This window comes from Sus scrofa, chromosome 13 (assembly GCF_000003025.6).
Source record: "Sus scrofa isolate TJ Tabasco breed Duroc chromosome 13, Sscrofa11.1, whole genome shotgun sequence".
Lineage (NCBI taxonomy): Eukaryota > Metazoa > Chordata > Mammalia > Artiodactyla > Suidae > Sus > Sus scrofa.
Genome location: NC_010455.5, coordinates 99,989,802 through 100,005,893, shown reverse-complemented (window position 1 = coordinate 100,005,893; position 16,092 = coordinate 99,989,802). Strand labels below are relative to the sequence as shown.

The following is a 16,092-nucleotide window of genomic DNA, read 5'->3' as shown; positions in this document are numbered from 1 at the left end:
TGCTCTTTCTGGCTACTCTCATTTTAGCATGGGGCACGGCTTTGGCTTTTCATCGTTGCCATAGTAAGATTATTTGATTCTTCGTCACTGTATCTCCTGTAAAGATAAGAGTTAATGAAAGTGATTTTTGAGGATTAAATGAGATAATATGTGTAAAGCAAAAATAAATAGTAACTATTGCTGTGATTATATTTATGTTTAGGACCAAATGAGTATTTTGGAAATGTGGAAATAGAATTTTTGGACTTAGGTCAGGCCGAGGAATCTAAATATGATCAGGTAGAAGCATTAGGTGATACAAATGTCAAGAGGTTAATCCTGAAGCTGCCCTTAATTGAACAGAGTAAATGGATACTTTCAAAAATCCAGCACAGGAAATTCCCGTCGTAGTGCAGAGGTTAGCAAACCCAACTAGCATCCATGAGGACTTGGGTTTGATCCCTGACCTTGCTCAGTGGGTTGGGGATCCAGCGTTGCTATGAGCTGTGGTGTAGGTCACAGAAGCAGCTCAGATCCCACGTTGCTGTGGCTGTGGTGCAGGCCAGCGGCTACAGTTTCTATTGGACCCCTAGCCTGGGAACCTCCACATGGCTGCGGGTGCCACCCTAAAAGACAAAAAAAAAAAAATTCAGCACAGAACATTTCTGATGTGGGATTTGCCATAGGTTTGAAATTTTGACAGCAATTATCAGTGTGTTTTTAGTTTGTTATTATTGCCAGGATTTTTTTTTCCCTATTTAGTTCCAGTGCTCTAGATTCACAAAAAAAATAAAAATAAAAAATGAAAAATCCCCCCAAATGAAGTGTTAAACCAATGTGAATTTTAAGAAGTCTGTCTATAATTGGAATAATGGAATTTTATAATATCATTTTTTATGTCTCTTTTTTTTGTCTTTTTAGGGCCACACCAGCAGCATATGGAGGTTCCTAGGCTAGGGGTCGAATTGGAGCTCTAGCCACCGGCCTACACCACAGCCACAGCAATTCGGGATCCGAGCCCTGTCTGCGACCTACACTGCAGCTCATGGCAACACTGGATCCTTAACCCACTGAGCGAGGCCAGGGATCACACCCGAAACCTCATGGTTCCTAGTCGGATTCGTTTTCGCTGCGCCAGGATGGGAACTCCACAATCAGTTTTTTTTAAGTATTGAATTGCCCATACCTGCGTCAACAGCCAGTTTATTTCCCTAGGTATCATGTTGCCATAAAGAAAATATCATATAACTTCCTGCAGAAACTTTTATTTCATTCCATTAGCTTTAAAATGTTCCTAGAAGAGGGTGGCATTTTGGACCTTTTAAAAAGTCTCTGGGAGCTCAGACTTCTGTTGAAAATGGTGTCATAAGTTCATAATTGGAAGGAAAGAAATATTTTTGACTGAAAAGAGATTGCTAATATATTTATGAAATATATTTTTAAAAAGACTTACCTGGACTTAAAAACAAGATAAACATCTCTGTGGACCAGAAATGGAATAAAAATGCTGAGTGCAAAATCTCCAACATGCTTGACTCCTGGTCCAAAAAAAGGCAGCAGGCATAATGCAGAGAGGGGCTCCTGAAGGCCAGTGGAATTGAAAGGACTCCAAGTGAGACAAGTGACCCAGAGCTCTGTCTGAAATGAGAGCATGGGGCCTGTGGGGTAGCTCTCTTTTCCCCTTCCTGAAAGAAAACCTAGGATTTAAAGTCTAAGATTTAAAGGGAGATCACCTACACTCACAGCCTGCTCAGATCTAGGAGGCCCCTCACTTAGACCTGGAGCTGTTCAGAACACAACCTGCAGTAGATACCCAGGGCCTTGCTGACGAAGCTCAGCCTTTTCACTGAAAGTATACTTCACATTTTTGTTCTAAGTCAAAACTGGCTGACCTCTGAGACGAGTCTTTCTCCTACAGCCTTCTCAAGTAGAGGTGTTTTTCTTCTTTATGCCAAATGTTACTGTGTCTGGAGTCAGGTAGTTGACTTCCTTATCCCTCATTGTTGATTCCAGATCACGATAACTTCTTCCTCCCTAAAGAACTCCTTCAAAGCACCTGCCGTCAGACTACTCCCCTTGTGCAGTTGATTCCTCCACTTATTAAAGCATGAAGCAAACATATCAGTGTCTTTTTCTTTACCACTGGTCCTGGCAACACTATTTTTTAAGACTTTTTAAGAAATGTCTAAAAGATAAGGACTATTTTTAACATTTTTAGTATGTTTTTTCCATTGCAGTCATTATTCTCTTTAATGCTCAAATGTTCCCATCTTTGGCCAATTGACTCCCATGTGTGTTTTGTTTTGTTTTGTTTTTGTCTTTTTAGGGTCACACCCATGGTATATTTGAAGATTTGGAGGTTCCTGGGATAGGGGTCAAATCAGAACTGTAGCTGCCAGCCTATACCACAGCCACAACAAGACAGGATCTGAGCCGCATCTGCAGCCTACACCACAGCTCATAGCAATGTTGGATCCTTAACCCACTCAGTGTGGCCAGGGATGGAACCTGTGTCCTCATGGATACTAGTCACATTCGTTTCCACTGTGCCACGATGGGAATTCCCTCCTATGTGTTTTTGAAATGATTTTAATAGCTTGCTTACATTTCTGACAAGGTGTTCCAGGCTTCTTAAACGTTTCCTCTCCCAGACTTGAGATCAGCCATTTTTCTAAGAAGGCCTTTTCCCTTTTGTAGGAAATATTATCTAGAGACCATGATCCAGGTGTTAGGTATGCTCATTGCTACTGATTTGATAAAATGTTTTTTTTTGACCACTCCTGTGGCATGCAAAGTTCCTAGGCCAGGGATTGAACCTGAGCCACTGAAGTGGCCTGAGCCACAGCAATGACAATGCCAATCCTTAACCCGCTAGGCCACCAGGGAACTCTGAAATGTATTTGTTTTTGACAGATAAAAATATGTCATGAGAATATACTGAAATTTGCAATTCAAATTCAAGATTATGGAATATTACTCTTGATTGTTATTTGCAGTTCTTTTCTTTTACAAGAAAATTTTGATTCCTAAAGACATTAATATGTCCTAGAATATATCATAAAATATAGTGTAAAATAATCTTGGTATTGGAATTCCTGTTGTGGCTTAGCAGGAACGAACCCAGCTGTTATCCATGAGGATGCAGGTTCAATCCTTGTCCCCACTCAGTGGGTTAAGGATCAGGCGTTGCCATGAGCTGTGGTGTAGGTTGCAGACATGGCTCAGATACCACGTTGCTATGGCTATGGCATGGGCTGGCTGCCGTAGCTCCAATTCGACCCCTAGCCTGGGAACTTCCATATGGTGTGGGTGCAGCCGTAAAAAATAAAAAAAACAATATTATTCTAATATATATTACTGAATGCTATTTTACATTTTTTAGCATAAATAAACCCATGTATCTTCATATCCTTCCGTATGTAAGATAAAAGGTATCCTATACACACTGTTTTGTATCTTTGCATTTTTTATTTTACAATACGTCATGGAGCTTGCCCTATAGATCTTAGTCGTTTTTATAGCTGTATACTATTCTACTTTGTAAATACAGTTTATTCATCCTATCCCCTATTGATAGACATTTGGACTGTTTCTAATCTTCTGCTATTACCAGTAGTGCTATGTGTAATCATAGCCTATGTGTATGCTAATTCATAGTTTTGCTTGTTTATTTTGGTATAGAATTCTACAAGTAAGATTGTTGGGTCATTCCTGTCATGGTACAGTGGAAACAAATCTGATTAGGAACCATGAGGCTGCAGATTTGATCCCTGACCTTGCTCAGTGGGTTAAGGATCTGGTGTTGCCATGAGCTGTGGTGTAGGTTGCAGACGTAGCTCAGATCACAAATTGCTGTGGCTATGGCGTAGGCTTGCGGCTACAGCTCCGAATAGACCCCTAGCCTGGGAACCTCTGTATGCCGCAGCTGCAGCCCTAAAAAGACCAAAAAAAAAAAAGATTGCTGGATCAAGGATTATATATGTATATAATTCTGCTATCTCTTGTCATGGTGATAATAGTTTGGTGGGCATAGCAGTTGGGAAACAGAAAATAAAAACAATGCCTTATAGGTATATGTACTTTGAAGAAGTACTTACAATGAGTTTGACTTTCTCTTCCTATTTTTTTTTCCATACCCTTTTAGTCTTCATTAATACTATAACTATCATATTAATTTAGAAAGATCATAACATTTTGAGGAGAATTTAAAGAAATACTAACTTATAAGAACAATTAATCTCTTTTTCTAAAATTTTCACCTCTTACTGTAATGTCTAATCCATTCTGGTATTGACCAGAGATTTCATAAATTTGACTTGCCCAACATTTTTCTTAATTTGTTTCTAGTTATCTACCAACTTCGTGATTTTTGGCTGATACTGCCAAGTGTTAAAATCCTTGTAAACTTTATTCAGTTAACAAACTTTTATAACAATTTTGACTATCGTAGGCAAGTCTCCATTTGTTATTTGGTGCTTGGCTTTCTTACATATTATCTCTGTGTTTTTACATATGGAAATACTTTCCAACCCCTCTGTTCAGCTTGGCTTCTGCACTATGCAGTTGGTTTCTTTACTAACACCTCCTACTCCACTTTTGATTTTTAAAGTTATTATATCTCTCTGTTTAGAACTTAAATTTTAAAGTAAAACCTAGCCTTGAAAAAAAGAGATATCCTTACTTTTTTGAGCAGAATTCATATAGTCTCTTTCTAATTCCTATATGCTGTACTCCTTTGACTTTATGTATCATGTTATGGCCTTTTTTACCTTGTGACTCCACTGCTAAATCACACAGATTGGCTTTCAGGTTAGAAACTGCTATAGGTCTTTTTCTACTTATTTCTAAGTTTTCTATATCCATACTTTTGTTTGTTGATTTTTATGCTCAAAGATGTCATCTTATGCCTGGTTCCTATTGAATTCTTTTTTATATGATTAGGTAATCAAGAGTGCATTGAATTTTTTGTTATTTCAAAATCTTGCTAACTTATCTAACTGAAAGTTTGATATATTTTAATGTTGTTTGTTGGTATTTCATTTTTCCTTCTTTAGGTTCGTAATGTTCTTAATGATGCAGTGGATTTATTGGAGTTCCGTGATAGAGTCATTAAAGCATCTTTGAACTATGCACACTTAGTTGTTTCAACGTCTCTTCAATGTTATGTTTTCTCGTAAGCATCTTGCATTTCTTAAAAATCTAGAGTTTTTTCTGTGAGGAAGAATTTATTTTCAAGCTTTCGTATCAACATGGTTTGGTTCAAACTCACCTTTCTCAAAACATGACCTTATCCTGAACTTACTCTCAACCATGAAGTGATTAAAAGTGAGCTATGAGCAGGGAAAAGAGAGCAAATAAAGTTTGTGCATCAAAAGTTAATAATCACATTTATAATATCACACTGTCTCTTTACTCGTACTTTACTCATAGCTCTAAGAACTTAAGTATGATTTGATTTCAATACCCAGAGAAAATTAAGAGCATATTGATAAATTTTGGGAAAAGGAACCACCTAACCACTGGCAGAGGGGACAATTAGCAGCCAGACAACAGGCTGAAAGATATTCAGTAAGGACACAAGGAGGTGTTTAGATTTAACATCCTGGCCCAGGGTAATCATGGATGTTCACATTGATAATCCAGAGCTGTCCAGAATTATGAATGAAAATATATTTGGTACACTTTGTATTAGAAAGCGGGGAATGATTCAAAATACATCTAAGAAACCTGCATCTAAAACTTTAAATATTCTCTTGGTATTTTATAGTATGTGCTGATAAATGTTGAGCTGCCTTTCTAGAAACAAACAAACATAGCTGATTTGCAGTGTTTGCTGATTGCTGTGATTTAAATACTTCTGCCATGGGCCAGTTTCAAGCTACCAATACGATGTCACAGATTCACAGTGGCAAACCAATATGGAATTGCCACCATATAGATACAATAGATGTAGATAATCTCAAGTGCATAGATAATAGTAAGATGTAATAAAATAACCTGGAAGTGATGTTTTGAGTATTTATTATCTTTGTTTTGAATGTAATTTGCTTAAAGTACATTTATATAATTTAATTTTAAACAATAGCTTTATTGAACAGTTGGCTTGCAAAATTCCTGCAAATATGACAATCAATACAAGCTGCTGAAAACTCAAGTAACTACTATGACACTTTGAAGAGTTGTAAATAAGTATTTTTTTTACATTTTTTTCTTGTATTTATAACATCATGTGGTTACCGTTTACTCATTGAATAGAAAGTTGAGAACAGAAGATGTATGTATCTAATTCACCACTGTATACCCAGTACCTAGCAAAGTGCCCCAAATGTGGTAGGTACTTAAATACTTGTTGATGAGTAAATAAATTGAAAAACATATAGTGTAGTGTTGTCTTGGTAAGCTGAAGCCCAGTAATACATAACACAAAGATATCCTAAAATTTAATTAACAATATCAACTGCTGTAACGATTAAAATTGTCACTCACTTATATGTAAATCTGCTGCTAATCAGAACCAGCAACTTAGAATAACAGCCATGCCTAGTAATGAAAGAAGCAAAGGAGAAAGTGGATAAAGCAACAAGCAGCTCAGTTTTACCTGAAAAATATAAAAAATATTTTTCCTATGTGAAAGAAGAGACTTCAGGAAAAGTCAAGAAAGCTACCAAGTTGGACTGCTGAGGTATAGGGAAGGGACTATAGAATGTGAGGGAATCTCACAATCACTTAGTGCACATAGGTCTTTAAATAGTTAATTTTCATAGAGTTGAGGAAAATAGAGAAGATCTCCTCAGTTTAGGGTTTTAAAAAGGTAGGGCTCTTAACTGCCCCAAATGAGGGATTTATTCTACTAGTTTTAATGGCAAAGATGTAATGTTTGAATCTGTGGAATTGGTATCATTATGCATTACTTGTATTATAAAGCTTGCCTTTTAAAATATTTACCCAAAGTTTAGAAGTTTTTATTTAATTTTTTGTCACTCTAATCCTTATCATACCAGTTAATATGTATCAAAATATTAAATTTCTTTTCTGATTTAATACTTCCTCCCCTCTCTTGTTGTTGAGACACTTATTAAGGTAAAAAATATTTATTAAAGTGAAATAATAGTGGGGAGTGGTAGTGGGAATGAAGTAGTGCTGACACCCACCATACGGAAACATATTTCATTAAATCAAAAAACCTGGGAGTTCCCGTCACGGCTCAGTGGTAATGAACCTGACTAGTTTCCATGAGAATGCCAGTTTGATCCCTGGCCTCACTCAGTGGGTTAAGGATCCGGCATTGCTGTTGAGCTGTGGTGTAGGTGTAGGTCGCAGATGCAGCTCAGATCCCATATTGATATGATGCGGTGTAGGCCAGCAGCTATAGCTCCAATTGGACCCCCAGCCTGGGAACTTCCGTATTCTGTGGGTGTGGCCCTATAAAGGCAAGAAAAGTAAAAAATTAAAAAATAAAAATAAAAAAAATTAAAAAGCTGGAGTTCCCTATTGGTGCAGTGGGTAAGGATGTGGTGTTTTCACTGAAGTGGCTCGGGTCACTGCTGTGGTGCGGGTTTGATCCTTGGCCCAGGAACTTTCACATGCTGTGGACGCAGCCAAGAAAGAAAAAAAACCTACTGGTATTTCAAATAATAACAACTATTATGTTCATGATCTAATTTACTCTGTGTGTTGAATAATAATAAAAATAGTATTATTGTCATTGTACAAAATGAAGAAACTAAAGGGCATAGAGGTACTTAAGTAACTCACCCTAAGTCAAATTACCTAACATCTTTACTGAAAGAAGAGCTGGAATTTAAATCCACATTCTTAATAACTGTGGCTCCCTTTTTAGTAATAAGAATATAATTTGGGGAGTTCCCGTCGTGGCTCAGTGGTTAACGAATCTGACTAGGAACCATGAGGTTGCGGGTTCAATCCCTGGCCTTGCTCAGTGGGTTAAGGATCTGGGAGCAGGCTGACAGCTGTAGCTCCAACTTGACCCCTAGCCTGGGACCCTCCATAGGCCATGGGTGTGACCCTGAAAAAAACAAAAAAAGAATATAATTTTGATAACAAACATGTATGCAATATACTGGTCTATATGCAAAGAAGTTCCAGACAATGAAAATCGTATATAAGCATTGTGTGTTGAATTTTCACTTTATTTTTCAAATAGTTGTAATAAAAATTCTCTTGTTCTGATCATCGTTGTATTTTAGGGTGTTTATGTATATACACATATCTCAGTTGTCAGAAGTTTCAGATATTTTGTAAGGACATTACTAAAAACCTCATACTATTCTCATTAGCTTTCCTAACAAAGAATAAAGGTTAATTCTAATGATTGCATAAATGAAGCATGCTGTGATGTTTTTCTAAAGTCCAATAGTAAATAGCTTTTTCATACCTGTGAACCCCAGACTTACTAATTATTAGCAGAAATCTATTCACTGGCTTTATGCATGCATTTACTTATTGAAATAGGTATCAGACTCTGCATTAGCCAAGATTGATTTCCACCGATGTGTACCTACTTATTGCAGCCTTCCCTTCCCTCATCTCCTAAATCTGAATACGAGATTTAATCTGACTTAAAGAATTGGTTCTATGAAAGTAATTGAGAAAACTTCAGAATATATAGGAGTAATAAAGCATTTTAAACTATGAAACAACTTTGATTATTTGGGAATGGACTTTTCAGTTTGTAAATGTTCTCTCCACCCATCCCTACTTTGAATCATATTACACCGTAAAAATTACAGGAGTTAATTGTTTATTCATCCATCCACTTATTCAATAGGCATAGTCATGGCTTACTTGTACATAGTATTTTACAGTTTACAGAATGTTTCACAGAAATCTTCATTCAACTCAACAATAACATTGGGAGACCTGTAGGAAAAATAATCATGTTTTCATGTTATTGTTATTACAGTTTTAGTTTGTTCAGTGTCTGCTATGTAATAGACAGTTAGCCAGACACTTTAGGCAGGTCATCATTATCACCACTTTACAAGTAAGGAATCTGTTGTTTAGGAGGTTAAGCTTATTAAGATCATATGGCCAACAGGTATCGAAACCAGATTTCTAATCCCAATCTGTCTAGCCAAAAGCCCATCCTCTTTTACTATGCTATGCTGCTACTGTTTTTCAAGAGAGAAACACTAGATGACATGCCCAGATCACAGAGTTAATAAATGACAGAACTTGAATATGATTCCTCAATTTGCAAGTTGTGGTTCCTAGAATAAACATTTATTGAGTACTTACTATGTTTCAGGTGCCGGGAACAGAGTTTGCTTTCTAGTCAGGTATACAGACGTGTAAGTGAATAATCCCAAAATAATGCACCAGGTGCTATAGTAGAAATACAGACAGAGGTACTCTGAAACTGAAAACACTTATTTGAAAGGAGTACCCATCTACTTATTTAAAAGTATTTGGGATTTTGAATGTTAATAAATACCCATTTTATTTGTCTTTTAGTATAAAGAACTGGAACACACCACTTATATTTGATCTCAAAGAAGGAACCGTTAGTTTAATTCTCCAGGCAGAAAGGTAATTTGTTAATCATGTTTCACTATTAAATTGGGGGTTAAAATACTTTATTTTATTTTTGTTTTGGGGGGGTTAAAATATTTTATTTTTGTTTTTTTAATTTTATTTTAAAAATATTTTAAATTTCAGTAAAGTACTCTTTAAAGTATGCTATTTACAGAATGGTATATTAGTCACTTGGAATCAGTCTATTTCTACTACTTATTTTTTTTTCTACTATTTATTTTAAACCAAAAAAATAAGCTCTTAGATCAGTGGTTCTGAAACTTGTTTCAGAATTTCTTTACATTCTTAAAAAGTTATTGAGGGTTATTTGTGGGTTGTATATATTTGCATTTATTATACTAGAAATTTAAATTGAAATATTTAAAAGGTATCACTTTATTAAAAATGATGAGAATAAACTTATTATGACATCAGAGTAATGACATGAGAGAATGAGAGTAAAGCAGGCATTATTACTATAACATAATTTTGACTTCATTGTCTGCATGTTTTCTACTCTGTACTGTTTCTGTTTTTACATATTGGTTGAAACTCATTAATTTTATGAGCCACTACTAGTCTATGATCTGAAGTTTGAAAAACAATATTCTCTACCAAGACCTTCATGTATATAGGACTGAGAAATTCTGGGCCAGTTAACTGTAGTAAAGTAGGAAAAGCTATTACTCATGAAAATTATCCATCAATATGTCAATTACAGTGATACCCTACTGAATCAGAGGTCAGAGTTAGAAAAGCTGCAACTCAATAAAACCAGGATTAAAGTATGACAGTATAACCAGCAATTACCTAAAATAGCTACCCATGAAATCTTTGCACTAAAATCATGTACTTTATTCCTCATCCCTTTACTCACCACCTAGGCAGCCCTTAATATTGTTATTATCAGGTTTTCTAGCACATAGCTTTTTATAAATAGCAAACTGGAAGAGGAGTGCTGATGGGCTGTTAGAGGCTGGCTCAATGACAGAAAGAAAAGTGACCGCCTGGCAAGGGAGTATAGAGAAAACTAAAAGCACAGAACTTTGTAGCTGAACAGCATAATTATTCTGGTGTACAGCCAGATTCTCATGAGTATCAAAGCCATCAGTTAAACAGTTACCGAAGAGTATAACCATCATATTGATAACCTTGAATGATAAAGAAAATAATTGTCAAATTTTAAACAAATTTCAGCTGTTAATGAAATTGAACCAGTGATTTATTTATTTATATCTTAAATTTTTAAAGCAAAAAGACATATTTGCCACATAAAGGGAAGATGTCAGCTATCTAAAAAACGTATTTCTGAAATTCTTTTTACTTTGAACAGTTCCAAATAAATGTATTTCTTTGTACCTTATTTATAAATGTATTTATTGAATATGCTCTTAGTAAAGGGATATGTTAATGGCATACATGATTAGATAATTAAAGATTATTTTATTTACTGCCCATTGCTGGTCTTATTTTTATACTGAGGAATGTCTGCCCATTGGAGTTCCCACGGTGGTGCAGTGGGTTAAGAATCTGACTGCAGTGGCTCAGGTCGCTGCGGAGACATGGGTTCCATCCCCAGCCTGGCACAGTGGGTTAAAAGGTCTGGCTTTGCCACAGCTGCAGCTCAGACTCAGTCCCTGGCCTAAGAACATCTGTATGCTGTGGGTGCAACCATTAAGAAGAAAAGAAATGTTTGCCCCTTGAAACAGTGTTTACTCATAAGGAGGTTAAAGCTCTCTAGTGTTTTGTTTAGAAGAGAAAAAACTTTTAGTACTGAAACAAAGAAAGAATATGTACTAATATGAAGGGCACTTATCAACATGAGCAAATAATTTTTTCATACACTAATGTATTAGGGCCAAACCCTTCAATTAAATAAGCAATGCACCAGTATTCAAGCATTAATTTAATTCAAGTGTATATATTTGTCATCCATTATATACTAACTTTTCATTCATTTTGGTGTTTATTTCCCATTTGTTTCCATAGCAAAAGAATAACAATTAGCAATTCTTGAATCAAGAAATAGTTCTGAATCAAGGATATTAAAGTTTCGAACATAACATTTTTAAAAAAAATAATATGTTCGGCACTGAGGAAACAGGCTCTCCAACATATCCATTTATTATTGTAAATCAGGACAGCTTTTCAGAGGGCAGTTTGACAATATATGTTCAGCTTTTTAAAGTATATCCCCTTTGACACAGTTATTACATTTCTAGAAGTTATACTATGGAAATAAGTAATGTAAACATGCAGAGATGTGTACATATTTTAGACAGTGCTTAAAAGTGAATAATTTGGAATAAATAAATATCTATCAGGAATGTGTTAATTAAGTAAATTAAGGTATATCCATACTTTGCCATAAGTCTGTGGAGGTAGGAGGATTGCAAGAGATCTTTTGCTTTCTCTATATTGTTCAAATTGTTTTTGACATGTTTGTAAATTTTCAGAGGAAAAAATAGCAGCCATAAAATATTTACATTTTAGCTTATTAAAAAATAAAATATACAGGACTCTATGCCTTGAATAGAGCTGTCAGCACAGCAAATGAATCCAAGTCCCTGATATAAAAAAAATGTTTTTAGATATGAATACATTTACTGATGGTTTCCAGATTATTTTAAAGTCAATTTGTTAACACTGTAAAATTTTCATTAATTAACATCTTAATAAATGCTAGCTCCGATGTTAATTTTTGAGTAATTTTCACTCTTTAGGACTTTACCCAGTATTTAGTCTAATTTAATGCTGCAATTTAATTGTCCTTTGTGAAATATGTATTAATATTGTTTCATGAAACAAATAGCATCTGGCATTAAAATCACTGAAGTATAAATTATAAGATTTTTTTTTATTGCCTTTGTATAGAGATGCTTTCTTTAGGATAGGAAATGAATTGCAAGTATAATATAAAATGAATCAAAACTTTAATGTATTAGGTGGTGATTATGAGTGTTTTCATTTTTTTTCTCCTATCTCCATGAAAAACTGAAAACCTATGGAATTCCCACATGTCCTAGCAGGTTAAAAATCCTGTATTGTCGCTGCTGGGGCTAGGGTCACTGCTGTAGCACAGGTTTGAACCCTGGCCTGGGAATTTCTGTGTGCTACAGAAACAGCCAAAAAAAAAAAAACTAGAAAACAAAGCAAAACAACCAATGCTGTTTTTTTTTCAGATTGTTTTTGTATTTCATTCTTTATATATCTACATTTTATTATTGTTTTAATTGTAAGATTTAGATTTTTCCAAAGCATGAACTATTTTCTAATATAAAAATGAAAACATAGTAAACTCTTACTTGAGAATATATTTTTATTCTTTATTTTTTAGACATTTTCTTCTTGTGGATGGTGGTGGTATCTATTTATATTCTTATGAAGGGCGCTTCCTTTCCGCTCCAAAATTTCCTGGAATGAGAACAGATATTCTAAATGCACAGACTGTCTCTCTGAGTAATGATACCATAGCAATAAAAGACAAAGCTGATGAGAAAAGTAAGTGCGTTTTTATAATTTTCCATGTCACATTTCCATGGAAGAAATTTGTTAACACTGTAAAATTTTCATCAATTAACTTTTATTTTCTCATTTATTATGTTCACTTTATATGAAAGAATTATGACCTTCCTAATTTGTCCTAAGCATGAATTAATTAAAGAACTAAAGTTCTCATGTTATACCCAGATGATGGAACAGGTAGATATTGTCACAACATCAAAGCTTAGTGGTAAGGAGTGAAATCTTTATATATTCAGCAGCTGTTGGTTTAGAGTTTGAATTCAAAACTGAATCCTCCCTTTGCCCAAATGCCAAAGATTGTCATTGTCTATCTCTTGGGGGGCGGGGGGACGTGCAAGCTGTTTTATACACAAGCCATTTTGTGTTAACTTCTAACAGACTCGAGTGGCCTCAAATATCAGACAACCAGAACAGTCATGTTTTAATCCCTTATTGCATGGCAGAAACTTAGAGAGCATGGTTAGAAGCCCATTCCCAAAAAATAAGAGCCCAAACTGCTACTTCAAGGCAGACCAGCTCTCCTGCCCACTGTTCCCTTAGCATCGTATTCAGTAAGTCTCTTCTAACCTACTTCCAAGGGAAAAAAAGACTCTGGAGTCCTAAAAATGTATGTTTTTAAGTTTATTGATCTTTAAAAAATATTTTCTTTTTTTAGTAGCATAGTATATAGTGTGCTTCAATGTACTTTTTATTTTGCTTGTCTATATATTTTTACATTTATACATTTTTAAATTAGTGAAGTAGAAAGTTGTGAATAATTTTAAATTTTCATATCAAAATCTAGGCCACGTTAGTGTTTATAAATAAATATAAGTATTTCAGGTGTTTTGGAGTTCCACAGTAGAATGAAATCATTTTTTAAGGCAATGTTGTATCACAACATGTATCCAACAAATGGTATTGAGTACTTCCTATGTGCCAAGTACTTTTCTAGAAGGTGAGGACATAACAATGCTTAAGACGGACAAATAATCAAACAAATATAGTCAGCTAATGATACATGCTGTGAAGAAAATTAATGCAGGATGCAGGGATAGAGAATTTTAGAAGTGGGCAGGGGAATGACTGTAGGACAAGCAAATGCAAGAGGGGGAATGACTGGTACATAAAAGGAACTGCCAGAAGGCCATGGGACTTAGATCTACATGACCTAGGCAGAGGGGTAGGAGAAGACAGATAAATAAGTAGGAGCTGGATCAGGTAAAGACTTGGCCATGGTAAGGATGTTGGCATGAGAGAGTGGAAGCAAGCATGTGGTCCTAATTTTTTTCCTGGATGAACAAGATGAAAAATGGGGAATGAGGAATTCTAGAGGATGTACACAGACCCAGGGTTCTTTTTTGGTCATGGTAAGTTTAAGTGCTTCTTAGACATGCAAGCAGAGGTGGAGAGGAAACAATAGGATAAAAAAACTCAGAGCTCTGAAAAGAGTTGGAGACAAGACGTATAATTGGGAGGCATTGGTGTGTAGATGTTGCCACGGCACTGAATGAAACCACCCTGAATGGGAAATGGGTATAGATGGAGAAGACCACCAGTGACTGGGCACACCAATATTTAAAGATGGGTATCAGGAGGAGGAGCTAGTGGGGTAAGAGAGAGAGTGAGGTGTCCCTAAAGGCTAGTGGAAAAATACCAAATAATTGTTTTTCCTCTGTTAATTCATATTGCTAAATGTTGTTCATTACCATGACATGTTACAAAAAATATATCTGACCTGGCTCTTAATTTTGTTAGTTCACACCATGGAAGACTTTATTTCATGAGCCAAAAACTGTCCCACTTTTAAATTTTCAGTACTTTCAGATAGCATCACCTCTCATACTGATAGGAAATATAATTCTCCTTGAGCTGTTCGCTCTCTCTATCCTTAGGCTTTCTCTGAGAGAAGACATTTGATAATTGTTTTGTTTTTAAAGGACTTCCTTTCCAACTAAAAAAAGAGGAAAATACTATCCAGACAGCAGACAGATTTAAGATGGCTCTGTAATTGTTAATAATCATAATTTGGAAGTCAGATTCTTGTCTTCAATAAACTTACACTTGAAAATCCCAATGATCACTCTGAGGTTTCTATACTTTTCTTATTCAACACCATATATTTTAGATAGAAGCTATAAATTATGTATGTTTCCAACTGAATATACGTTACTCTGAATTTTTCTAGTTAATTTCACATCTAAAAGATATTTCATTGTTCTTTAATCCTCTGATAATTCATAGAATTTTAGAGCTAGAAAGAATTATGAACATTTTCGGAAATAGGGATTTACATTCAAATAAATTGTTTTACTTACATAAACTTCAATTGTTCAACAAAATAATCATGTAATTCTGTCCTGCTATAAACAGAAAATTAAAAAGACTAAAATAGAAGTTGGCAACAAATCTGACTAGGAACCATGAGGTTGCAGGTTCGATCCCTGGCTTCGCTCAGTGGGTTAAGGATCCGGCGTTGCTGTGAGCTGTGGTGTGGGTTGCAGATGTGGCTCAGATCTGGTGTTGCTGTGGTGCTAGCGTAGGCTGGCAGCAACAGCTCCGATTAGATCCCTAGCCTGGGAACCTCCTTGCGGCTCTAAAAGGACCAAAGACAAAAATAAATAAATAAATACAAAGACTAAAATAAAAGTATTGTAGAACTGATGTAAAAAGAGAAGAAAATGTTTTCCGTATGTTTCTTTCTCTTTCTTTTGGCCATGTCCACAGCATACAGAAATTCCTGGGCCAGAGGTTGAACTGGAGCCGCAGCAGTGACAACACCCAAGTCCTTAACTCCAGACCATAAGGGAATTCCTCATTATGTTTCATTTTAAAGAAACTAGTATTCATTTAAAGCTAGACAGAGGTATATGCTAACAATAGAAATCACAACTAATGGAGTTCCTGTTGTGGGTCAGCAGGTTAAGGACCTGACCTTGTCTCTGTGAGGATGATGCTTCAATCCCTGACCTGACTCAGCAGGTTAAGGATCTGACACTGCTGTAAGCTGTGGCATAGGTCACAGATGCAGCTCAGATCTGGTGTTGCTGTGGCTGTGCTGTAGACCAACAGTTG

The 16,092-nt window shown here is 35.6% G+C and overlaps 1 protein-coding gene across 2 annotated transcripts in view; it reads left to right on the top strand.

The window, feature by feature from the left end:
- The window catches only part of IFT80 (intraflagellar transport 80), a 134,946-nt gene that overhangs the window by 72,255 nt on the left and 46,599 nt on the right, over window positions 1-16,092 (top strand). For both annotated transcript variants that reach the window (XM_021069731.1, XM_021069732.1), the window contains 3 exons: window positions 5,034-5,152; window positions 9,454-9,528; window positions 12,851-13,014. In XM_021069731.1, the coding sequence (XP_020925390.1) occupies window positions 5,034-5,152; window positions 9,454-9,528; window positions 12,851-13,014 (358 nt within the window). The remainder of the gene's footprint in view (window positions 1-5,033; window positions 5,153-9,453; window positions 9,529-12,850; window positions 13,015-16,092) is intronic.